Source organism: Bombina bombina, chromosome 1 (assembly GCF_027579735.1).
Source record: "Bombina bombina isolate aBomBom1 chromosome 1, aBomBom1.pri, whole genome shotgun sequence".
Classification (NCBI taxonomy): Eukaryota; Metazoa; Chordata; class Amphibia; order Anura; family Bombinatoridae; genus Bombina; species Bombina bombina.
The window spans coordinates 181,822,713-181,849,351 of record NC_069499.1 but is presented as its reverse complement, the minus strand read 5'-3'; the positions used below and the strand labels follow the sequence as shown (position 1 = coordinate 181,849,351).

Here is a 26,639-nt window from a genome sequence, read left to right as displayed (position 1 = left end):
TGGTCAAAGAGGTTTCTCTGACTCTGTGATTGATACTATGTGACAGGCTCGTAAATCTGTATCTAGAGAGATATATTATAGAGTCTGGAAGACTTATATTTCTTCAGGATGGTTTAGATAAAGGTTTGTCCGCAAGTTTCTTGAAAGACAAATCTCTGCTCTTTCTGTTCTTTTTCACAGTAGGATTGCTAATCTTCCTGATATTCATTGTTTTGTACAACCTTTGGTTCGTATAAAACTTGTCATTGAGTCAATTTCTCCTCCTTGGAGTTTGAATTTGGTTCTGGGGGCTCTTCAAGCTCCTCCTTTTGAACCCATGCATTCTTTGGTCGTTATATTACTTTCTTGGAAAGTTTTGTTTCTTTTGGCCATCTCTTCTGCCAGAAGAGTCTCTGAATTATCTACTCTTTTTTTGTGAGTCTCCTTTTCTGATTTTGCATCAGGATAAGGCGGTGCTGCGAACTTCTTTTGAATTTTTTACCTAAGGTTGTGAATTCTAACAACATTAGTAGAGAAATTGTGGTTCCTTCATTATGTCCTAATCCTATGAATTCTAAGGAGAAATCATTGCATTCTTTGGATGCTGTTAGAGCTTTGTAATATTATGTTGAAGCTACTAAGTCTTTCCGAAAGACTTCTAGTCTATTTGTCATCTTTTCCGGTTCTAGAAAAGACCAGAAAGCTTCTGCCATTTCTTTGGCATCTTGGTTGAAATCTTTATTTCATCATGCCTATGTTGAGTCGGGTAACACTCCGCCTCAAAGGATTACAGCTCATTCTACAAGGTCAGTTTCTACTTCCTGGGCGTTTAAGAATGAAGCTTCGGTTGATCAGATTTGCAAAACAGCAACTTGGTCCTCTTTGCATACTTTTACTAAATTCTACCATTTTGATGTGTTTTCTTCTTCTGAAGCAGTTTTTGGTAGAAACGTACTTCAGGCAGTGGTTTCAGTTTGAATCTTCTGCTTATGTTTTTTCATTAAAATTTCATTCTGGGTGTGGATTATTTTCAGCAGGAATTGGCTGTCTTTATTTTATCCCTCCCTCTCTAGTGACTCTTGTGTGGAAAGATCCACATCTTGGGTAATCATTATCCCATACGTCACTAGCTCATGGACTCTTGCTAATTACATGAAAGAAAACATAATTTATGTAAGAACTTACCTGATAAATTCATTTCTTTCATATTAGCAAGAGTCCATGAGGCCCGCCCTTTTTTTGTGGTGGTTTTGATTTTTTTGTATAAAGCACAATTATTCCAATTCCTTATTTTATATGCTTTCGCACTTTTTTCTTATCACCCCACTTCTTGGCTATTCGTTAAACTGAATTGTGGGTGTGGTGAGGGGTGTATTTATAGGCATTTTATGGTTTGGGAAACTTTGCCTCTCCTGGTAGGAATGTATATCCCATACGTCACTAGCTCATGGACTCTTGCTAATATGAAAGAAATTAATTTATCAGGTAAGTTCTTACATAAATTATGTTTTTCAGTCCGTGGCTCTTCCCTTCGGGTTGGACACAGCACCCAGGATCTTCAAAGGTTCTAGGGTCCCTTTTGGCGGTTCTCAGTCCGCGGGGCATAGCAGTGGCGCCTTATCTGGACGATATCTTGATTCAGGCGTCGACTTATCATCTAACAAAGTCTCATACTGACAGTGTTGTCCTTTCTGAGAACTCACCGTTGGAAGGTGAATCTAGAAAAGAATTCACTGATTCCACAGACAAAGGTTCCCTTCTTATGGACTCTGATAGATTCAATAGCAATGAAAGATTTTCTGACGGAGGTTAGAAAGTCAAAAATTCGAAATACTTGTCGAGCCCTTCAGTACAATCCTCGGCCATCAGTGGCACAGTGTATGGAGGTAATTGGATTGATGGTGGCGGCAATGGACATCATTCCGTTTGCTCGGTTTCATCTCAGACCATTGCAACTGTGAATGCTCGGACAGTGAAATGGGGACTATACAAATTTATCTCCTCCGATTAAATCTGGATCAAGAGACCAGAAGCTCTCTTCTTTGGTGGTTGTCGCTGGATCATCTGTGCCAGGGGGCGTGTTTCCGCAGACCCTCGTGGGTGATAGTGACAACAGACGCCACTCTTCTAGGCTGGGGTGCAGTCTGGAATTCCCTGAAGGTTCAGGGTGTATGGACTCAGTTGTAGTCTCTACTTCCAATCAATATTCTGAATTGAGAGCAATATTCAATGCACTTCAGGCGTGGCCTCAGTTGGCTTAGGCCAAATTCATCAGATTCTACTAGGGCTCATTCTACTAGGGCTGTGGCTTCCTCATGGGCATTTAAAAACGATGCTTCTGTAGAACAGATTTGCAAGGCTGCGACTTGGTCGTCTCTTCACACTTTTTCCAAATTTGATACTTTTGCTTCGTCTGAGGCTGTTTTTGGGAGAAAGGTTCTTCAAGCAGTGGTGCCTTCCTGTCTTGTCCCTCCCTTTCATTCGTGTCCTATAGCTTTGGTATTGGTATCCCATAAGTAAGGATGAAATCCGTGGACTCGTCATATCTTTGTAAAAGTAAATTTATGCTTACCTGATAAATTTATTTCTTTTACGATATGACAAGTCCATGGCCCACCCTGTCATTTTTAAGATGGGTATATTTTTATTTTTTATTAAACTTTAGTCACCTCTGCACCTTTGGCTTTTCCTTTCTATTCCTAACTTCGGTCGAATGACTGGATTGGGAGGGAAGGGAGGAGCTATATATACATCTCTGCTGTGGTGCTCTTTGCCACTTCCTGTTAGCAGGAGGATAAATCCCACAAGTAAGGATGAAATCCGTGGACTCGTCATATCGTAAAATAAATAAATTTATCAGGTAAGCATAAATTTCCTTTTTCTTTTGGAATGATGGTCCACAGGCACCGCACAGTTCTGTTGACACCTCTACAGACCCTGCTTTGTATTTCCTACCTGTTTCCTATTCTCTACTTCTACTAAACGTTAAACTGGGAGAGAGATGGGTGGTGGGAGGGATTTTGAGCTCTGATATGGGTTCTTGACCTCCTCCTAGTGGCAGGAAATATAACCCATATATTATGGAGGACTGTAGACCATCATTCCGAAAGAAAACAATTTAGCAGATAAGCATACATTTTGTTTTAAAATCATTTATTAGTTTTATTATACATTTTTAATTTTCACTTTCATATATCTGTGAAAGAAACTGGTATAGGTTTGCATCTTTTTCCTAAATGTTTACTTTTATTGTTCTTCTTTTCCATTAAGGCAAATTCAAGATCAAAGTACAATCTGCTGGAGAAAAACTTTTTTAATTATTTTCCTGATGAACCCCCGAGATTCCATCAGTCACCAGCAAACATCAGGCAAACTGGAAGATCCTTAACAAATAAGCACTTAAATCAAGTAAGTAACCTTTTGCCTGATTTTTCATAGACATCCCTATTTTGCACTAAAGGATTAAAAAATAGTTTTTTATTTCCTATAACATGTAGAGACCACGACGTCATGCCAATTACTAGTGGGATTTTCAACTCCTGGTCAGCAGGAGGGGACAAAGAGCATCCCAGTAAAGCTGCTATCTGCCTTACCCATAACCCCCAGTCATTCTCTTTGCCTCTGTCAATGGAGGTTGTGCTAAGTTGGTGTCTAAAGATTGTATTCCTTTTTATGGGTTATTTTCCCTGCAAGCAAGGATTGGGGTCTAGCTGTGTCCATGTCAATCTCTTGAGTAAGAGTAATGGTGGCTTTTAGCCGTTAAAAGGCAGAGAGGAAGTGTTTGCTTTACTTTTAACACTTTGCTACCCCTTTGCAGAAAGCCAGAGTTAATTACTCTGTTCTTTTCCTACAGGTCTATGACAGGAAGTAGAGCGCCTGCCACACCTAAGGATCAGCATTCATCATGCAATTGGATCTAAGATAAGTGCTTTTACCTTCTTGGTACAGAAGGATACCAGCACTTAGGAGGTTAATCCTCTTTTTAGCTCCTTTGGGAGTAATTTTTAGGACAAGGCACTTGGATTTATTGCATGGAGTCAGTTCATATGGGCATTTTCATGTGGCAAGAGAGTTTAAGGTTAATAAAGAATTCGTTATTGGATACCTTAGTTTTTATTTTGCTTCTAGGCTTTCAGGTTTATTTTACTTTATTTGGCTACCGTAAAACTTTTGTGAAATACTTGTAGAGTTTATCGGGCTTAATAAGTATAGCCTTTTTTATTTTATTTTTTATTTAATTAAAATTTGTGTCGCAGTTGAATTTCTGTCCCGATCACGTGTATATCGCACTTCCGCTAAGCGGAGCGGTTATACAGATAGTGCAGCAGTCTTTGACTCTGCTTAGTCCTGAAAAAGAGATCTCAGAATCTGACATTTTAGCAGAGAAATCTTCAGAATCTGAAGAGGTTAATTTTAGATTTAAGCATGAACACCTCGGTTACTGTTGAAGGAGGTCCTCGCTACTTTAGATGACTCTGAACCTTCGATTGCTGTCAACCCCACAAAGCCTTCCAAATTGAAGAGTCTGATTCTCCATCTTCTGAGGAGGTTTTTCATATCCCAAGGAAGATGTCTGAAATTATTGCTCAGTAATTGGATAAGCCAGGGGTTCATTTTTCCCCTTCCCCTGTTTTTAAGAAGATGTTTCCTGTTGCTGACTCTATTCGTGACTCATGGCGCACTGTCCCTAAAGTAGAAGGGACTATTTCTACTTTTGCCAAGAGAACTAGCATTCCTATAGAGGATAGTTGCTCTTTTAATGACCCAATGGACAAGAAGCTAGAGGCTTACTTAAAAATGATGTATATCCATGAAGGGTTACAGTGGCAACCTGCAGTGAGTATTGCTACTGTTGCGGGAGCTGCATCTTATTGGTGCAATGCATGAACTGTTCCTTTTACACAGGAAACTACAGTAGTGGAGATCCAAGATAGGATCAAAGCTCTCAGATTGGCCAATACCTTTATCTGTGATGCCAATATGCAAATAATTTGCCTGGGAGCTAAGATGTCTAGCTTTACGGTACTAGCCCGCAGGGCTCTGTGGTTAAAATCTTGGTGGGCCGATTTCTCTTCTAAGGCCAAGCTTTTGGCTTTACCTTACAAGGGAAAGACTATGTTTGGACCTGGTCTGGCAGAGATCATTTCAGAGATTACTTTAAAGGACAAAAGTCCTCCTTCCTCTTCTAAACCAGCTCAACTCAGATCTTCTTGGAAATCCAACCAGCCCTGCATAAAGGGAAACCAAAACAAGAAGCCTTCTGCTGACTCTAAATCAGCAGGAAGGATCCGCCCCCGATTTCAGTGTGGATCAGGTGGGGGGCAGGCTTTCTCTTTTTCGTCAAGCCTGGATACGCGATGTCCCATACCCTTGGGCGGTGGACATAGTACATATCCCAGGGTTACAGAAGGGGATTCAAGTCTTGCCCTCCAAGGGGCAGATTTCTCCTGTCAATACTATCCTCAAACCAAATAAAAGAGGAGGCCTTATTAAACTGTGTAAAGGACCTATACTCTATGGGAGTTATTGTTCCTGTCCCTCTAGCAGAACAGGGTCTAGGATTCTATTTAAATATATTTGAGGTTCCCAAAAAGAAGGTAACTTTTCGACCCATTCTTAACCTCAAGTGTCTCAAATTCCTCAGGGTTCCGTCCTTCAAGATGGAAACTATTCGTTACATTCTTCCTTTTTTACAGGAAGGTCAGTTTATGACGACCATAGACGCATACCTTCATGTTCCCATTCACAGGGAACACCATCAGTATCTGAAGTTTGCATTTCTGGACGAGCACTTCTAATATAGTGCACTTCCATTTGGTCTGGCCTCGGCTCCCAGATTATTCACAAAGGTTTTGGGGGGCGCTATTGCCTGTGATCAGATTCCTGGGAATTGCTGTAGCGCCTTATCTAGATGACATCTTGGTTCAGGCATCATCTTTTCAACTAGCCCAATCTCATACAGAGATGCTGTTGTCTTTTCCCATGGGTGGAAGGTGAATTTGGAGAAAAGTTCTCTTGTTCCATCTACCAAAGTATGTTTCCTAGGGACTCTTAATAGATTCTCTGTTTATGAAGATGTTTCTGATGGAGGTCAGAAAATACAAGATTCTTGCGTGCTGCCTTTCTCTCCAGTCTGCCTTTTGTCCATCTGTGGCCCAATGCATGGAGGTGATTGGACTGATGGGGGCATCCATGGACATTATTCCTTTCGGTTCCATCTACGACCGCTGCAGATTTGTATGGTCTCTCAATGGAACAAAGATCATTCTGATTTATCTCAGAGCATAAATCTGGAGCCCCTAACAAGAGACTCTCTCGTGGTGGGTGTCACAGGAACATCTGTCTCGGGGGACTTGCATTCTGAGACCTTCCTGGGAAATTGTGACTACAGAAGTCAGGCTGGGGAGCTGTTTGGGGCCCTCTAAAGGCCAAGGACCTGTGGTCTCGGGAAAAATACTCTCTTCCAATAAACATCTTGGAGTTGAGAGCTATCTTCAATTCCCTATCAGCGTGGCCTTAAAGGAACACTGAACCCAAATTTTTTCTTTTGTGATTCAGATAGAGAATGCAATTTTAAGCAACTTTCTAATTTACTCCTATTAATTTTTCTTCGTTCTCTTGCTATCTTTATTTGAAAAAGAAGGCATCTAAGCTTTTTTTCTTGGTTCAGAACTCTGGACAGCACTTTTTTTATTGGTGGATGACGTTATCCACCAATCAGCAAGGACAACCCAGGTTGTTCACCAAAAATAGGCCGGCATCTAAACTTATATTCTTGCATTTCAAATAAAGATACCAAGAGAATGAAAAAAAAATGATAATAGGAGTAAATTAGAAAGTTGCTTAAAATGCCATGCTCTATCTGAGTCACGAAAGAAAAAATTTGGGTTCAGTGTCCCTTTAACTGTCGTTGGTCCGGTTTATCAGTTTCCAATCGGACAACATCACCTCAGTGACTTAAGTGAACCACCAGGGAGGGACTCGGAGTTCCTTAACCATGAAGGTGACTACTCACATTCTGCAGCGGGCGGAAGCCCACAATTGTCTCCTATCTGCAATCCACATTCCAGGAGTGGACAACTGGGAAGCAGATTTTCTGAGCAGACAGACCTTTCATCCCGGGGAGTGGGCTCTCCATCTGGAAGTGTTCTCTCAGATAACCTTCCACACATGAAGATGTCCACAGCACCAATGATATAAAAAGTGTCTTTGTTGACAAAAAATCAGCAACGTTTCGTGACAACAGTCACGAAACGTTGCTGATTTTTTGTCAATAAAGACCCTTTATATCATTGGTGCTGTGGACATCTTCATGTGTGGTAATATTTGTGGAATTGGCAGATTTCCACTGTCTTCACGAGCACTGTATAATCCGGCAGCTGTTCCTAATGTCACTTGCTCAGATAACCTTCAAGTGGGGGGTTCCAGAGTTGGATTTGATGGCGTCCCGCCACAACGCCAAGGTTCCAAAGTACGGTTCAAGGTCAAGTGATCCTTAGGCCGTTCTGATAGATGCTCTAGCGGTTCTTTGGAGGTTTTCTCTGGCTTATCTGTTTCCTCAGTTTGCTCTCCTTCCACAAATCATTGCTTGTATCAAACAGGAGAGAGCATCAGTGATACTAATAGCTCCTGCATTGCCTCGCAGGATCTGGTTTGCGGATCTAGTGAACTTCAGAGGAAAGATTGAATGCCTAGTTCTGGCTAAACGTGTTTTTTATGAAGCGGTCATTGAAACTATGATTCAGGCTTGAAAACCGGTTACTCGCAAGATTTAACGTAAGATATGGCGTAAATATCTTTATTGGTGTGAATCTAAGGGATTCTACTGGAACCGGGTGAGGGTTCCCCGGATTTCGTCTTTTCTTCAGGATGGCCTGGATAAGGGTTTATCGGTCAGTACCCTAAAGGGTCAGATTTCTGCATTATCTATCCTTTTGCACAAACGTCTGGCAGACCTACCAGATGTACAAGCATTTGTACAGGCCCTGGTTAGAATCAGGCCTGTGTTTAAACCTTTTGCTCCCCTGTGGAGCCTAAATTTAGTTCTTAAAGTTTTGCATCAGGCTCCGATTGAGCCAATGCTTATTAAACTTTTATCCTGGAAGGTTTTGTTTCTTGTTGCCATTTCTTCTGCTCGCAGAGTATCTGAGCTTTCAGCTTTGCAGTGTGATTCCCCCTACCTTATTTTTCATGCTGATAAGGCGGTCCTTCATACTAAATTGGGTTTTCTCCTTAAGGTGGTATTGAATCAAAACATTAATCAGAAAACTGCTGTTCCTCCTTTTTGTCCTAATCCTCTCAAAAGGAATGTCTTTTGCATAACTTGGATGTGGTGCGGGCTCTAAAATTTTACTTACAGGCTACTAAACATTGTTCGGCAATCTTCTGCTCCGTTTGTTGTTTTCTCTGGAAAGTGTAAGGGCCAGAAGGCCACTTCTACTTCTCTGTCTCTCTGGTTGAGAAGTTTGGCTTATGAGACTGCTAGACAGCAGCTTCCTGAGTGAATTGCGGCTCATTCCACTAGGGCTGTGTCCTCTTCTTGGGCTTTCAAAAATGAAGCTTCTGTCGAACAGATTTGCAAGGCAGCAACATGGTCTTCTCTGCATACTTTTTCTTCATAAATTGAATGAGTCCACAGCTGCATTTATTACTTTTGGGAATTAAGAACCTGGCCTTCAGGAGGAGGCAAAGACACCCCAGCCAAAGGCTTAAATACCACTCCCACTTCCCTCATCCCCCAGTCATTCTTTGCCTTTCGTCCCAGAAGGTTGGCAGAGAAGTATCAGAAGTTGCGATAAGTCTCTTATGGAGAGACTGACAGGTTCCCTGCTTGCTTTTTCTCTGAAATACTTCATATACAATGTTACCAATGCACAAGAGAATTCTGGGTAAGATATGTTAATTAGATATGCAAATTTTTTTTTTCTGGATTGCTGCAATAATCCTGTTAAAAGGATCACTGTGTTAAAACAGTATTTGAAGCAAAAAAATCTGAACATTTGCATATCTAATTTGCATATCTTACCCAGAATTCTCTTGTGCATTGGTAACATTGTATATGAAGTATTTCTGGGAAAAAGCAAGCAGGGGAATCTTGCCTAGATGTGCTAATTTCCTATGCAAATATTTACATTGATTTAATTTTGAGACATGGAGGATTTTAATTTCAGGTTTTTTTTTTATCTCCCCCATAATTCTAATGAATTTTTATATCTATCTCTCTCTCTATCTCTCTCTCTCTATCTATCTCTCTCTATCTCTATCTATCTATCTATCTATCTCTCTCTATCTATCTATATCTATCTATATCTATCTATATCTATCTATATCTATCTATCTATATCTAATCTATCTATATCTATCTATATATATATCTATCTATATATATATATATCTATCTATATATATATATATATCTATCTATATATATATATCTATCTATCTATATCTATCTATATCTAAAATATGGATTTTTAATTTTTTTTTTTCTACATGGCTTTCAGTATAAACTATATAAAAAGAAAAGAAATTGGATGCTAGTTTTCCTAAAATGCTGTTACACATCACAAACACTGACCTTTTGTTTTTTCTGTCTTTCTAGGGGAATGGATTATCAAGTAAACAAAACCAGATTGAAGCGGCAAGGGAACGCGAAAGAATATTGAAGCATAGAAAGGAACTTAAGGAAATAGGTAAAAATGTGTCCATTCATATTACTATACTTTAAATCTGATAACTCTGCAGTCATTTTACATTATTATTTTTATGTTAAAGGTGGACAGTTAAAAGGTTAATCCTTACATGCATGGAGCTCAATTGTGCTTCATCTGTGTTCTTGATGTATAAAATAGAAATTTCAAGCTAAGTTTCCTTTCAAATTCATTATTTTAAAGATTTGTGGTGGAATATGAAAGAATATAAGCTAGTAGTACTTTTATCCAATAATATATATATATATATATATATATATATATATATATATATATATATATATATATATATATATATATATGTATATATATATATATAGGATTATTCTTAATAATGGTTTTTAATATTGAGGTATGTGTTAATAGAGTTTTAAGATAGCGGAAGCTTTCTTTTCTTTCATTAGTTGGTGAGTGTGCACAAGCCGTTACTCCTTGGATTCTACTCCTGGCCACAAGGAGGATGCAAAGATTCCCAAAGCTCTAAGAGCATTTAATCCCTCTCACCTCTCTGGTATTCTAGTCTTTTCTTTGCCTCCAAAGGAGGAAGGTGAAGAATTGTGATGCTCCAAATTCTTCGCTGAGGGGGATCCTCGCTTATTTGAGTCCGATTTCCCCCTACTAGAGCTGCTAGTGAGAGACAGAGGGGAGATTGGCAGTTACACAATTACACTCAGTGAGGAGTTGGTCACAAGCCTGCCACAGGTGTCACTGGGCCGATCCATTATCCTCCTTCTGTTGGGTCATTGATATACTCCACACATAGGTCATCTACTGTGACGTACACAACACTGGATGGGCTTTCTGCCTCCAGCAGTCTTTTCTGCAGCCAGTTTGTGCAGTAGAGTGGGTGCATCTGAGGTGAATGCTGCCATTTCTTCTGCTCACATAGCCCACATGCTATTAGTAGGTACTTCAATTTTGAAGTATATCATAGCCAGGGGGACATACACATGTAACAGACTAATTCCACCTTTATTACTTAGACTTTTCATACTTCGTCTAGTAATTATGGAAATGTTATTATGTGTGAATAGCTGCTAATTATTATTCCGCTAATCACCTGGGAGTTGCATCTCAGTGCAACCTGGTATATCCTCTGTTATTTACACAGTTAAAGGGATTTAACAGTTTGGAATGTGTGGGGGAGTCTATGTGTATTTTGAGCCTGATTACAAGTGGAGTGCAATCATTTGCGCCCGAGCGATAAAGGGGTATATCGCAAGGGTTTGTGCTCATTGGGGCTTACCACTCGTATTACAAGTTGAACGTCGCATGAGCACAATCGCGATTAATGCTAGAATAATTACAGCTCTTTCATGTTTGAGCTTGAGTATTTTAGTTCTGTGTTTAAATGTTTTCTGTTCTTTAGGTGTCCAAGACCCTAAATCAGCTGAGGAAAAAACTTCCAAACAACTGGTTTTGATGTTTAAACCAGTGTTTGTTTTCTTTTTTAAGACACGATGAGTCCACGGATCATCTTAATTACTAATGGGATATTCACCTCCTGGTCAGCAGGAGCAGACAAAGAGCACCACAGCAGAGCTGTTAAATAGCTCCTCCCTTCCCTCCCACCCCAGTCATTCTCTTTGCCTTCGTTAGTGATAGGAAGAGGTAAACTGAGGTTTTAGATTAGATTCTTCAATCAAGAGTTTATTATTTTTAAAGTAGTGCAAGAGTGTGCTGCTTTGTTCTAGGGTGTAGCCGTAGTCCATATCAGTCTCTACAGTAGAGCTTTTGGTGGCTTTAGAGCAATGGGAACTTGTGGGACATAATTCTCACTGCGCCTCCCATATTTTGATGCTGCCCTGCCTCTGGAAAACCTGAGAGATTCTAACTCAGGACTTTCTCTTCATTCTCAAGTCCATGGGAGGGATAGGACCTCTTAAACCTGGAATCTGCCTTGCTGCCAGGGAGAAAATGAGGCAAATGCTGACTTTTCTCCAACATAGGTGTGTCCGGTCCACGGCGTCATCCTTACTTGTGGGATACTCTCCTCCCCAACAGGAAATGGCAAAGAGCCCAGCAAAGCTGGTCACATGATCCCTCCCAGGCTCCGCCTTCCCCAGTCATTCTCTTTGCCGTTGTACAGGCAACATCTCCACGGAGATGGCTTAGAGTTTTTTAGTGTTTAACTGTAGTTTTTATTATTCAATCAAGAGTTTGTTATTTTAAAATAGTGCTGGTATGTACTATTTACTCTGAAACAGAAAAGAGATGAAGATTTCTGTTTGTAAGAGGAAAATGATTTTAGCAACCGTTACTAAAATCGATGGCTGTTTCCACACAGGACTGTTGAGAGGAATTAACTTCAGTTGGGGCAATAGTGAGCAGACTTTTGCTGCTTGAGGTATGACACATTCTAACAAGACGATGTAATGCTGGAAGCTGTCATTTTCCCTATGGGATCCGGTAAGCCATTTTTATTACAGACAGAAAAAAAGGGCTTCACAAGGGCTTTTTAAGACTGTAGACACTTTCTGGGCTAAATCGATTTATATATAAACATATTTTATACTCCATAGCCTTGAGGAATTATTTTAATCTTGGGAATTTTGTAAAATAACCGGCAGGCACTGTATTGGACACCTTATTCTCTAGGGGCTTTCCCTAATCATAGGCAGAGTCTCATTTTCGCGCCTGTATTGCGCACTTGTTTTTGAGAAGCATGACATGCAGATGCATGTGTGAGGAGCTCTGATACATAGAAAAGACTTTCTGAAGGCGTCATTTGGTATCGTATTCCCCTTTGGGCTTGGTTGGGTCTCAGCAAAGCAGATACCAGGGACTGTAAAGGGGTTAAATATAAAAACGGCTCCGGTTCCGTTATTTTAAGGGTTAAAGCTTCCAAATTTGGTGTGCAATACTTTTAAGGCTTTAAGACACTGTGGTGAAATTTTGGTGAATTTTGAACAATTCCTTCATACTTTTTCGCAATTGCAGTAATAAAGTGTGTTCAGTTTAAAATTTAAAGTGACAGTAACGGTTTATTTTAAAACGTTTTTTGTACTTTGTTATCAAGTTTTTGCCTGTTTAACATGTCTGAACTGCCAGATAGACTGTGTTCTGAATGTGGGGAAGCCAAGGTTCCTTCTCATTTAAATAGATGTGATTTATGTGACACAAAATTTAGAGAAAATGATGCCCAAGATGATTCCTCAAGTGAGGGGAGTAAGCATGGTACTGCATCATCCCCTCCTTCGTCTACACCAGTCTTGCCCACACAGGAGGCCCCTAGTACATCTAGCGCGCCAATACTCCTTACTATGCAACAATTAACGGCTGTAATGGATAATTCTATCAAAAACATTTTAGCCAAAATGCCCACTTATCAGCGAAAGCGCGACTGCTCTGTTTTAGAAAATACTGAAGAGCATGAGGACGCTGATGATATTGGTTCTGAAGGGCCCCTACACCAGTCTGAGGGGCCCAGGGAGGTTTTGTCTGAGGGAGAAATTTCAGATTCAGGGAAAATTTCTCAACAAGCTGAACCTGATGTGATTACATTTAAATTTAAATTGGAACATCTCCGCGCTCTGCTTAAGGAGGTGTTATCCACTCTGGATGATTGTGAGAATTTGGTCATTCCAGAGAAACTATGTAAAATGGACAAGTTCCTAGAGGTCCCGGGGCCCCCCGAAGCTTTTCCTATACCCAAGCGGGTGGCGGACATTGTAAATAAAGAATGGGAAAGGCCCGGTATACCTTTCGTCCCTCCCCCCATATTTAAAAAATTGTTTCCTATGGTCGACCCCAGAAAGGACTTATGGCAGACAGTCCCCAAGGTCGAGGGGGCGGTTTCTACTCTAAACAAACGCACCACTATACCCATAGAAGATAGTTGTGCTTTCAAAGATCCTATGGATAAAAAATTAGAAGGTTTGCTTAAAAAGATGTTTGTTCAGCAAGGTTACCTTCTACAACCAATTTCATGCATTGTTCCTGTCACTACAGCCGCGTGTTTCTGGTTCGATGAGCTAGAAAAGGCGATCAATAATAATTCTTCTTATGAGGAGATTATGGACAGAATTCGTGCTCTCAAATTGGCTAATTCTTTCACCCTAGACGCCACTTTGCAATTGGCTAGGTTAGCGGCGAAAAATTCGGGTTTTGCTATTGTGGCGCGCAGAGCGCTTTGGTTAAAATCTTGGTCAGCGGATGCGTCTTCCAAGAACAAATTGCTTAACATTCCTTTCAAGGGGAAAACGCTGTTTGGCCCTGACTTGAAAGAGATTATCTCTGATATCACTGGGGGGCAAGGGCCACGCCCTTCCTCAGGATAGGTCTTTCAAGGCCAAAAATAAACCTAATTTTCGTCCCTTTCGCAGAAACGGACCAGCCCCAAGTGCTACGTCCTCTAAGCAAGAGGGTAATACTTCTTAAGCCAAGCCAGCCTGGAGACCAATGCAAGGCTGGAACAAAGGAAAGCAGGCCAAGAAACCTGCCACTGCTACCAAGACAGCATGAGATGTTGGCCCCCGATCCGGGACCGGATCTGGTGGGGGGCAGACTCTCTCTCTTCGCTCAGGCTTGGGCAAGAGATGTTCTGGATCCTTGGGCGCTAGAAATAGTCTCCCAAGGTTATCTTCTGGAATTCAAGGGGCTTCCCCCAAGGGGGAGGTTCCACAGGTCTCAATTGTCTTCAGACCACATAAAAAACAGGCATTCTTGCATTGTGTAGAAGACCTGTTAAAAATGGGAGTGATTCATCCTGTTCCATTAGGAGAACAAGGGATGGGGTTCTACTCCAATCTGTTCGTAGTTCCCAAAAAAGAGGGAACGTTCAGACCAATCTTAGATCTCAAGATCCTAAACAAGTTTCTCAAGGTTCCATCGTTCAAAATGGAAACCATTCGAACAATTCTTCCTTCCATCCAGGAAGGTCAATTCATGACCACGGTGGATTTAAAGGATGCGTATCTACATATTCCTATCCACAAGGAACATCATCGGTTCCTAAGGTTCGCATTCCTGGACAAGCATTACCAGTTTGTGGCACTTCCGTTCGGATTAGCCACTGCTCCAAGGATTTTCACAAAGGTCCTAGGGTCCCTTCTAGCGGTGCTAAGACCAAGGGGCATTGCAGTAGTACCTTACTTGGACGACATTCTGATTCAAGCGTCGTCCCTTCCTCAAGCAAAGGCTCACACGGACATTGTCCTGGCCTTTCTCAGATCTCACGGATGGAAAGTGAACGTAGAAAAGAGTTCTCTATCTCCGTCAACAAGGGTTCCCTTCTTGGGAACAATAATAGACTCCTTAGAAATGAGGATTTTTCTGACAGAGGCCAGAAAAACAAAACTTCTAAACTCTTGTCAAATACTTCATTCTGTTCCTCTTCCTTCCATAGCGCAGTGCATGGAAGTAATAGGTTTGATGGTAGCGGCAATGGACATAGTTCCTTTTGCGCGCATTCATCTAAGACCATTACAACTGTGCATGCTCAGTCAGTGGAATGGGGACTATACAGACTTGTCTCCGACGATACAAGTAAATCAGAGGACCAGAGATTCACTCCGTTGGTGGCTGTCCCTGGACAACCTGTCACAGGGGATGAGCTTCCGCAGACTAGAGTGGGTCATTGTCACGACCGACGCCAGTCTGGTGGGCTGGGGCGCGGTCTGGGGACCCCTGAAAGCTCAGGGTCTTTGGTCTCGGGAAGAATCTCTTCTACCGATAAATATTCTGGAACTGAGAGCGATACTCAATGCTCTCAAGGCTTGGCCTCAGCTAGCAAAGGCCAAGTTCATACGGTTTCAATCAGACAACATGACAACTGTTGCGTACATCAACCATCAGGGGGGAACAAGGAGTTCCCTGGCGATGGAAGAAGTGACCAAAATCATTCAATGGGCGGAGACTCACTCCTGCCACTTGTCTGCAATCCACATCCCAGGAGTGGAAAATTGGGAAGCGGATTTTCTGAGTCGTCAGACATTTCATCCGGGGGAGTGGGAACTCCATCCGGAAATCTTTGCCCAAATTACTCAACTGTGGGGCATTCCAGACATGGATCTGATGGCCTCTCGTCAGAACTTCAAGGTTCCTTGCTACGGGTCCAGATCCAGGGATCCCAAGGCGACTCTAGTAGATGCACTAGTAGCACCTTGGACCTTCAAACTAGCTTATGTATTTCCGCCGTTTCCTCTCATCCCCAGGCTGGTAGCCAGGATCAATCAGGAGAGGGCATCGGTGATCTTGATAGCTCCTGCGTGGCCACGCAGGACTTGGTATGCAGACCTGGTGAATATGTCATCGGCTCCACCATGGAAGCTACCTTTGAGACGAGACCTTCTTGTTCAAGGTCCGTTCGAACATCCGAATCTGGTCTCACTCCAACTGACTGCTTGGAGATTGAACGCTTGATCTTATCAAAGCGAGGGTTCTCAGATTCTGTCATTGATACTCTTGTTCAGGCCAGAAAGCCTGTAACTAGAAAAATTTACCACAAAATATGGAAAAAATATATCTGTTGGTGTGAATCTAAAGGATTCCCTTGGGACAAGGTAAAAATTCCTAAGATTCTATCCTTTCTTCAAGAAGGTTTGGAGAAAGGATTATCTGCAAGTTCCTTGAAGGGACAGATTTCTGCCTTGTCTGTGTTACTTCACAAAAAGCTGGCAGCTGTGCCAGATGTTCAAGCCTTTGTTCAGGCTCTGGTTAGAATCAAGCCTGTTTACAAACCTTTGACTCCTCCTTGGAGTCTCAATTTAGTTCTTTCAGTTCTTCAGGGGGTTCCGTTTGAACCCTTACATTCCGTTGATATTAAGTTATTATCTTGGAAAGTTTTGTTTTTGGTTGCAATTTCTTCTGCTAGAAGAGTTTCAGAATTATCTGCTCTGCAGTGTTCTCCTCCTTATCTGGTGTTCCATGCAGATAAGGTGGTTTTACGTACTAAACCTGGTTTTCTTCCGAAAGTTGTTTCTAACAAAAACATTAACCAGGAGATAGTTGTGCCTTCTTTGTGTCCGAATCCAGTTTCAAAGAAGGAACGTTTGTTGCACAATTTGGATGTTGTTCGTGCTCTAAAATTCTATTTAGATGCTACAAAGGATTTTAGACAAACATCTTCCTTGTTTGTTGTTTATTCTGGTAAAAGGAGAGGTCAAAAAGCAACTTCTACCTCTCTCTCTTTTTGGATTAAAAGCATCATCAGATTGGCTTATGAGACTGCCGGACGGCAGCCTCCTGAAAGAATCACAGCCCATTCCACTAGGGCTGTGGCTTCCACATGGGCCTTCAAGAACGAGGCTTCTGTTGATCAGATATGTAAGGCAGCGACTTGGTCTTCACTGCACACTTTTACCAAATTTTACAAGTTTGATACTTTTGCTTCTTCTGAGGCTATTTTTGGGAGAAAGGTTTTGCAAGCCGTGGTGCCTTCCATTTAGGTGACCTGATTTGCTCCCTCCCTTCATCCGTGTCCTAAAGCTTTGGTATTGGTTCCCACAAGTAAGGATGACGCCGTGGACCGGACACACCTATGTTGGAGAAAACAGAATTTATGTTTACCTGATAAATTACTTTCTCCAACGGTGTGTCCGGTCCACGGCCCACCCTGGTTTTTTAATCAGGTCTGATAATTTATTTTCTTTAACTACAGTCACCACGGTATCATATGGTTTCTCCTATGCAAATATTCCTCCTTTACGTCGGTCGAATGACTGGGGAAGGCGGAGCCTGGGAGGGATCATGTGACCAGCTTTGCTGGGCTCTTTGCCATTTCCTGTTGGGGAGGAGAGTATCCCACAAGTAAGGATGACGCCGTGGACCGGACACACCGTTGGAGAAAGTAATTTATCAGGTAAACATAAATTCTGTTTTTTTGGGGGGGGGGTGGTTTGCAGTAGGCACTGGGGCTTTAGGAGTCTAAAACATAAAGGAGACTATTTACTTATTCACAAGCCTCGTGTTTATCGCATAGGGGACATTTGGGCAGTGTTGTAGACAGTGCTGGGGCTTAATGGAAATGGAGTCTCAGAGATAAAGGAGACTATTTACTTGTGCATGGGACGAGATAAAGGAGACACTATTTCTTTGTACATGGGACACGCCTTATTATCACATAGTCTCCCCTTAGACATAGGGGACATTTGGGCGAGGAGTCAGTGTAGCAGCAGGCCCTGGGATTTTTCGGGCAGCGTTGCAACAGTCACTGGGGCTTTTGTATTATTGCTATTATACTTCTCCCGGGTTGGTAACTTTGGTGCCGACCAGGAGATTTTGTCTTAGCCACGCCCACGATAGGCGGAGAGTATTTACGTGCCATTTTCACTCCGCTTCAGAAAATGCAGTGTTATATATTTTAACTAGAGATGGAGCTTTACTCACTTCAGTGAGGTCTAGACTTTGCTCCCGGTGCCTTTACTGAGAAAACAATGGTGACCGGGAGATTACTTGGGTGACGCCCATCAGGGGTGGAGTTTGTAAAAAAAAACAAAAAAAAAAAACAGTGCTAATGTTTTTTTTCTTATCTCCTGTCAGTTATGAGTATAAGCTAGGAGTGGAGGATGGCGCCGTATAGTAATCTCTTCCTTTCTTCGGTCATCGGAAGACACAAAGGAATTTCTGTCTAAAAGATTGTGCATCAGTCAACGCTATTATGTGCTCAGTTCTTTTGGTATAGGCAGGCTGTCTGACGCCTCAGTACCATCCTTCAGAACAAGCTGAGATATTGATAGGTTTCTGTAATTCCCTCATACATCTTCAATGTTCGACCTAGGAAATTAAAGATGTGTTAAAGAGCCAGTGTCACTTGCTACTTAGTTTATGAACAGCAATATTGACATACTAATTTTCTTGCTTCTGCACACAGAAATAAGAAATTACTTTTTAAATTTTAAAGAGACAGTCACATGCAGTGCCCTGCGGTTCCTTGCAATTCCAATCTGGAATTGCTGCACAAGACATTTCTTCTTTAAAGTGAAGGTCAATTTTCGTCAATGAGTGCCCGGTTTTTAAGAATACTTTTAAAAACGGGCACTTTCATTGATGAAAATTAACATTGCACTGGATTTGAAGAAATACTTACCTTTTACTCCTGCAAAACCGGATCGCCGATCTCAGCCTCAGTTCCTCTGTAGTGACGTCAGAAATGACGAATCCGGCTTCCTCCAATCATGGCTTGCACCCCAGAGCGTCCAGCTCGTGATGCCTGGCTGTGATTGGAGGAAGCCAGTTTCGTCATTGCTGTGGTCTACAGCAGGAAGAAGGAGGGGGATCGTTGATCCGGCTTTGCAGAAGTTAAAAGTAAGTATTTCTTTAAATCCAGTGCAACGTTAATTTTCATCAATGAAAGTACCCCTGTTTTTAAAAGTATTTTTAAAAACCGGGCACTCATTGATGAAAATTGACCTTCACTTTAATGTCATGGCAATGTTTATGAACAGCAAGGTTGACATTCTAATTTACTTGCTTCTGCACACAGAAATAAGAAATTACTTTTAAATTTTAAAGAGACAGTCACATGCAGTGCCCTGCGGTTCCTTGCAATTCCCATCTGGAATTGTTGCACAAGACGTTGTTTCTTTAAAGTCATGGCGATGTCTATAAACAGCTATATTGGCATGCTAATTTAGCTTGCTTCTGCACACTGAAATAAGAAGTTACTTTTAAAGTTTAAAGAGACAGTAACGTTTTTTTGAGTGTCAATTTTTAATTTTTTTCCCACTTTTTTCTGAAATTACTCCTTCAAAGTAGTTTGCTGTTTAGGAGTCTGTGGAAGCTCACATGCAGTGCCCTGCTCTTCGTCTCACACTCCACCTGGAGTTGCTCTGCATTTCATGCATTATATGTTTTTACCACGTGGTAGACAACATTTCTAGAGGAATTATTTTCAATCATTTAGGATGATTGATTCAGTAGTGGCTATTACGAATGGTGTAATCTATTCTAGTGCGTCCAGTAAGTTATAAGGAATGGAAGAAACCGCATTCCCTATATTTAATATGATGTTTCCCATAGCCGACTCAGGATGGAGTAGTTTCCAGCTTAGCTAAGAGAACTACTATACCCTTAGAGGAGAGTTGGTATTTTTCAAAAGTCCTATGGACAAAAAATTAGAAAAGGGATGTACAGCAGGGTTTCCAAGGCAACCAGCTGTGTACTTTGCTATCGTCACTAATTTGACAGCATATTGGTTTGATGCGTTGTTTGATGATACGAAGTCAGAAACTCCCCTGGATAAACTCCAGGATAGGAGATAAGCTTTCAAATTGGCTAATTCCTTTGTTTCAAATTCTTCCCTTCAAGTTGTGAAACTGGGAGCATAGATTTCAGGTTTCTCTGTTCCAGCTCACAGAGCCTTATGGTTAGAACTTTGTTCTACGGATGTATGCTCTAAGTCTAAGCTTTTTCAGCGATTCCTTACAAGGGGAAGACCTTGTTGGGACCTGGCTTGACGGAAATAATCTCCTTTGAAATTAAAAAAAAAAAAAAAAAAAAAAAAAAAGAATCCAAATAGCCTGCTGTTGAATCAAAGACAGCATGACGGACATGCCCCCGATCCGGGATCGGATCTTGTAGGGGGCAGACTTTCAGTCTTCGCTCAGGCTTGGGATCGAGATGTTCAGAATCCCTAGGCAATAGAAAATAGTGCCCCATAGATTCAAATTAGAGTTCAAGAGTTTTCCTCCCAGAGGCAGGTTTCTGCTTTCAAGATTATATGCAGATCAGACAAAAGGAGAGGCGGTTACACTGCGTAAGAGACACTTCAGACCTGGGAATGATTGTTCCAGTTCTAATACAGGTACTGGGTCTGTTTATTTTTTTATACCAATCTGTTTGTGGTTCCCAAAAAAGAGGGAACCTTCAGGCCACTTTTTAGATCTCAAGAGTCTAAACAGATTTTCTTAGTGTACCGTCCTTCAAGATTGCAACTATTCGTTCCATTCTTCCCTTGATCAAAGAGGGTCAATTTATGACAACAGTGGATTTAAAGGACGAGTACCTGCATGTACCATTCACAAGTTGGACAAACGCTTCCAGTTCGTGGCTCTTCTTTTTGGTCTTGCCACAGCTCTGAGTTTTCAAGAAGGCTCTGAGAGCGCTGTTGGCGGTGCTTCGGTTACGGGGCATTGCAGTGGCGTCCTATCTGGACGACATTCTAGTCCAGGCGCCATCCTTACAGCTAACAAGATTTCACACGGACGTGGTGTTATCCTTCCCATGGTCTTACGGGTGGAAGGTAAATTTGGAAAAGAGTTCCTTAGTCCCATGAAAAGGGTAACTTTCTTGGGAACCATAATAGATTCCATATCAATGACGATTTTTCTTACGGAATGTCAGGAAATCGAAGATTATCGATACTTGTTTAGTCATTCAGTCCACTCCTCGGCCTTCAGTGGCTCAGTGCATGGAGGTAATCGGGCTGATGGTGACGGCAATGGACATCATCCCGTTTGCTCGGGTTGATCTCAGATCTCTGTAGTTAAGCATGCTCAGACAATGGATCGGAGGTTATACAGATTTGTCTCCTCAAACACTATTGGAGCAGGAGACAAGGGATTCTCTTCAGTGGTGGTTGTCTCTGGATCATCTCTCCCAGGGAACCTGCTTTCGCAGACCATCTAGGGTGTTTGTGACAACAGATGCCAGCCTTCTAGAGTGGGGAGTAGTCTCGGGCTCCCTAAGGGCTCAGGGGGTTTGGACTCAGCCATAGTCTTTTCTTTCTATAAACATTTTGGAGCCGAGAGCGATCTACCATGTTCTTCTGGCCTGGCATCAGTTAGCCTCGGTCCAGTTCATCAGGTTCCAGTCGATCAAAATGACGTCAGTGGCTTACATCAATCATCAGGTAGGAACGAGGAGTTTCTTAGCGATGACAGAGGTATCAAAAATAATTCAGTGGGTGGAGGCCCATTTTTGCTGTCTGTTGGCGAGCTACATCCCAGGGGTGGAACATTTGGGCAGATTTCCTGCGCAGGCAGTCCTTTCATCCAGGGGAGTGGGAACTCCATCCGAAAGTGTTCTCCAGCTTTTTCCTCCGTTTGCTTTTCTTCCTCGGGCCATTGCTCGAATCAAGCAGGAGAGGGCTTCGGTGATCCTCATAGCACCGCCTTGTAGGATTTGGTATGCAGATCTGGTGGATATGTCATCTCTGCTACCTTGGGAGACTTCTGTTGAGGAAGGCCCTTCTAATTCAAGGGCCTCTCCTTTACACAAATCTGGTTTATCTGAAACTGACTGCTTGGAGATTGAACACTTATTATCCAAGCAGGGTTTTTCTGACTCAGTCATTGTGACCATGATTCAGGCTCGAAAGCCTGTTATTAGTCAAATTTATCATAAGATGTGGCGTAAATATCTCTATTGGTGTGAATCCATGGACTACTCATGGAGTAGATAGGATTCATAGAATTTTGTCTTTTTTTCCAAGGTTTATCGTCCAGTTCCCTAACGGGTAAAAACTCTGTCTTTCTCTATTTTGTTATTCAAACGTCTGGTAGATTTCCCAGATGTACAATCATTTTGTCAGGCCTTGTTCAGGATCAGGCCTGTGTTCATAACAGTTACTTCTCCATGAAGTTTGAGTTTAGTTTTCAGAGTCCTTCAAGGGCTCCGTTTGAGTCTATTCTTTCCTTTTAGCTATCTTGAAACGTTTTATTTCTTGTTGATATTTCTTCTGCTTGGAGAGTGTCAGAGCTCTCGGCATTTCAGTATGAGTCTCCTTATCTTATTTCCATTCAGATAAGGTAGTTTTACGTACTAACTTAGGATTTCTTCCGAAGGTTGTTTCTGACCGGAACATTAATCAGGAGATTGTTATTCCTTCCTTGTGTCCTAATCCTTCTTCTAAGAAGGAAAGACTTTTGCACAATTTGGACGTGGTCCATACTTTAAAGTTTTACCTGCAGGCGACTGAGGACTTTCGTCAGTCTTCTTCTTTGTTTGTGGTTTTCTCAGGACAATGCAAGGAACAGGAAGCTACGGCTACTTCTTTCTTTTTGTCTGAAGAGCATCATACGTTTTGCATATGAGACTGCTGGATAGCAGCCTCCTGAGAGAGTTATGGCTCCTTTCACGAGGACTGTTGCTTCCTCATGGGTATTAAAAAATGAAGCTTCTGTGGAACAGATTTGTAAGGCTGCAACTTGGTTTTTTCGGTAAGCATTGCTTCTGTAGCTGTTACGTCTGTCCTTTGGTGTGATAGTTTGTCTAAGCAAATCTCAGACTTTGTGTATAAAGATTTAAAAAAAAAATTTAAACTTCTGAAGCCGACTAATGCACTTATTTGTGGTCCCATTGTTGACATTTGTTGTGGTAGGAGGAAGTTAAAAAAACAAAAACGTTAGACCTATTGCAGTCTGTCCAGAATCGCTGGTTTCTAAACAGTTTTCCAGGATTAAGGAATGGGTTTCAAATCGAGGCCTTTTTGAGGAAGGTGTCTTCTTTCTCATGTTCCAAAAGACTGTCAGAATTTTATTCGCTTTAGTTCAAGTTTTTTCAAAATAGCAACAATCTAGACATGTTTACCCTTTATTCAACAGGTTCAATGTTTAATTTGTATGATGCCTTCCTTCCTATTCCTAGACTATCTCCAGTTTCTAAGATTTGCCTTTCAGGATAATTTTTTTTCAGTTTGTGGTTCTTCTGTTTGGTCTACAGCTCCCATCATTTTTACAAAGTTTCTAGAGACCATCTTGTCTCCAAGTACTAATGTAGTTCAGTGGCTCTATACCTGGATGACATATTGGTTCAGCCTTTTTTGTTTTCTTTGCAGACATGGTTGGAAAATTCATTTAAAAAGTTTTCTCATTTATCAAGTCTCTTTTCTACGAGTTAATATAGACTCAGTAAAACAAACGTGATACAGGAGCACCGTTGATCGAAAAAGCCTTTATTTTCCAATCTTGGATGTGGGAGCTCTGGTGGGTCACTCCTCTACCTGCTGGCGTGTTTCGGCCTTGGTGCCGTAATCGTAGCATAGGTATCACCTGTAGCTATGTCTCTCTACCTAAAACTACCCTTCTATTGGCTAAAAACAAACTTGTGATAGTGACCTCACCAGTTCTCCTGTCTGCATATATTAACTTAGTTACATGTCTTGTGAACATATGAATGCGTAAAACATAAATTAAAGCTAACATTGTACATAAACATAATAAAAAATTCCTAGTCATCACTGGAGAGATGGCAACATATCCTATCAATGTCACTGATAACTAACATTGTACTTAGATCGTGATCAATTGGATGTTTATCTCCTTAGACACGGATATAGCAAACCTAAGTGCCACATTGTGTACAAGTATTCAAAGTATACAAGGAAATAAGGGATTACAAAAAAGGTACATAAACATTAATGATATCCTCTACCGATTAGCGGATACAGCTAATGCAAACAATATGAAGGGCTATGTAAACACGTAAATATATCTATAAAGAGACATACATCATGTGTAAATAACCTCCATATTTAGCAAAAGTTCATATATTCGATTTAGAATTGAAGTACTATTATTATGCAATGTGAATCAGTACTAATCCTCAGATCTAAGGACTGGGAGCCTATTCCCAGAAGTTGATTAAATCAAATTCTGCGTTTAGCCCCCCAGGTACCCTCGTTTTTAGCTTGTGAATCCAAAAGTCTTCCAGCTTGGCCAGAAGAGTGTGTGTGTGTATCTGTATGTATATAATCCACTCTCTCCTGGGTAGATCGGCCCCTCTGACGTCAGAATAATGCTGTCTAAATGGGACACACTGATTTCATGGTTAGACTAATTACTAATAACTACAATGTAAAATTCACTTACTCTTGAAATAAAATTGAAGTAGCCTTTCTAGATTTAAAAAAAAAAAAAAAAAAATCACGGAGATCATCACGGAAACATTTAGAAAGAGTACAGCCGTGAACTCTATACTTCATGATGATGGCCATCATTTACCACATCTTCTTAAAAAACTAAATTTATGCTTACCTGATAAATTTCTTTCTTTCTTGACACGGTGAGTCCACGGATAATCTGATTACTATTGGGAATATCACTCTTGCCCAGCAGGAGGCGGCAATGAGCTCCACAGCTAAGCTGTTAAATATCACCTCCCTTCCCTCCCACCATAGTGATTCGACCAAAGTAAAAGGAGAGAAAGGAAGCAACCAGGTGCAGAGGTGCCTGAGGTTTATAACATGACAAAAACCTGTCTTAGAAAAACAGGGCGGGCCATGGACACAGTGAGTCCACGGATCATCTAATTACTTTTGGGAATCAATACCCAAGCTAGAGGACACAGATAAGGGAGGGACAAGACAGGGATCCTAAACAGAAGGCACCACTGCTTAAAGAACCTTTCTCCCAAAAGAACCCTCAGCCGAGGCAAAAGTATCAAATTTATAGAGTTTTGAAAAAGTGTGTAGAGAGGACCAAGTTGCCGCCTTGCAAATCTGTTCCACAGAAGCTTCATTTTTGAATGCCCAGGAAGAGGAAACAGCCCTCGTAGAATGAGCCGTGACTCTCTCAGGCGGCTGCTGTCCAGCAGTTTCATAGGCCAAGCGAATGATACTCTTCAACCACAAAGAAAGAGAAGTAGCCGTAGCTTTCTGACACTTACGTTTCCCAGAGAAAACAACAAACAGAGCCGAAGACTAGCGAAACTCCTTAGTCGCCTGTAAATAGTATTTCAACACACGCACCACATCTAGGTTGTGCAGCAGACCCTCCTATGGGAAGAAGGGTTAGGACATAAAGAAGGAACAACAATTTCTTGATTAATGTTCCTATCTGAAACATCCTTAGGATGAAAACCCAACTTAGTACGTAGAACTAAGTTATCAGAATGAAAAATAAGATAAGCGATTCGCGGGCAGAAGAAATTGCAACAAGAAACAAAACTTTCTAAGATAAATACTTAATATCTAAGGATTGCATAGGTTCAAACGGAGCCTGTTGAAGAACTTTAAGAACAAGGTTAAGACTCCAGGGAGGAGTAACAGGTTTGAACACAGGCCTGATTCTGACTAAGGCCTGACAAAAAGATTGCACGTCTGGTACATCCGCCAGACGTTTATGTAACAAAATAGACAAGGCAGATATTTGATCTTTCAAAGAACTTGCCGATAAACCCCTCTCCAAACCTTCTTGGAGAAAAGACAAAATTCTAGGAATCCAAACTCAACTCCAAGAGTAGCCTCTGAATTCACAGATTTACGCCATATCTTGTACTAAATCTTCCTGGTAACAGGCTTACGAGCCTGAATCATGGTCTCAATGACCGACTCAGAAAAATCACGCTTAGATAAAATTAAGCGTTCAATCTCCAAGCAGTCAGCTTCAGAGAAACTAGATTTGGGTGAAGGAAGGGCCCTTGAAGTAGAAGGTCCTTCCTGAGTATGAAGTCTTCAAGGAGGGAGAGATGACATCACCGCTAGGTTTGTATACCAGATCCTGCGAGGCCACGCCGGTTCAATGAGGATCACCGATGCCCTCTCCTGTTTGATTCGAGCAATGACCCAAGGAAGTAGAGCGAACGAAGGAAATAGGTATGCGAGACTGGAATTCCAAGGGACCGCCAGAGCATCTATCAGTACAGCCTGAGAATCCCTCGACCTGTACCTCGGGAGCTTGGAATTCTGACAAGATGCCATGAGATCCAGTTCCGGCTGTTCCTATTTGAGAATCAAGCTGGAAAACCCTTCCGGATGAAGTTCCCACTCCCCCGGGTGAAAGGTCTGTCTGCTCAGAAAATCCGCTTCCCATTTGTCCACTCCTGGAATGTGGATCGCAGATAGACAGCAGTTGTGAGTCTCGGCCCACTGAATAATCTTAGCTACCTCTGTCATGGCCAAGGAACAGAGTTCCTCCCTGATGGTTGATGTAAGCCACTGAAGTTATATTGTCCCATTGGAACCTGATAAAACGGGCCGAAACGGAGGCCAGGCCAGCAGAGCATTGAAGATTGCCCTCAGCTCCAGAATGTTTATGGGGAGAACAGACTCCTCCCAAGTCCATGTCCCCT

At 41.6% G+C, this 26,639-nt stretch overlaps 1 protein-coding gene across 4 annotated transcripts in view; it reads left to right on the top strand.

The window, feature by feature from the left end:
- BAZ1A (bromodomain adjacent to zinc finger domain 1A) overlaps window positions 1-26,639 on the top strand; it is a 762,668-nt gene that overhangs the window by 66,515 nt on the left and 669,514 nt on the right. For all 4 annotated transcript variants that reach the window (XM_053697759.1, XM_053697757.1, XM_053697758.1 and 1 more), the window contains exons 7-8: window positions 3,250-3,387; window positions 9,581-9,671. In XM_053697759.1, coding sequence (XP_053553734.1) covers window positions 3,250-3,387; window positions 9,581-9,671 — 229 coding nt within the window. The remainder of the gene's footprint in view (window positions 1-3,249; window positions 3,388-9,580; window positions 9,672-26,639) is intronic.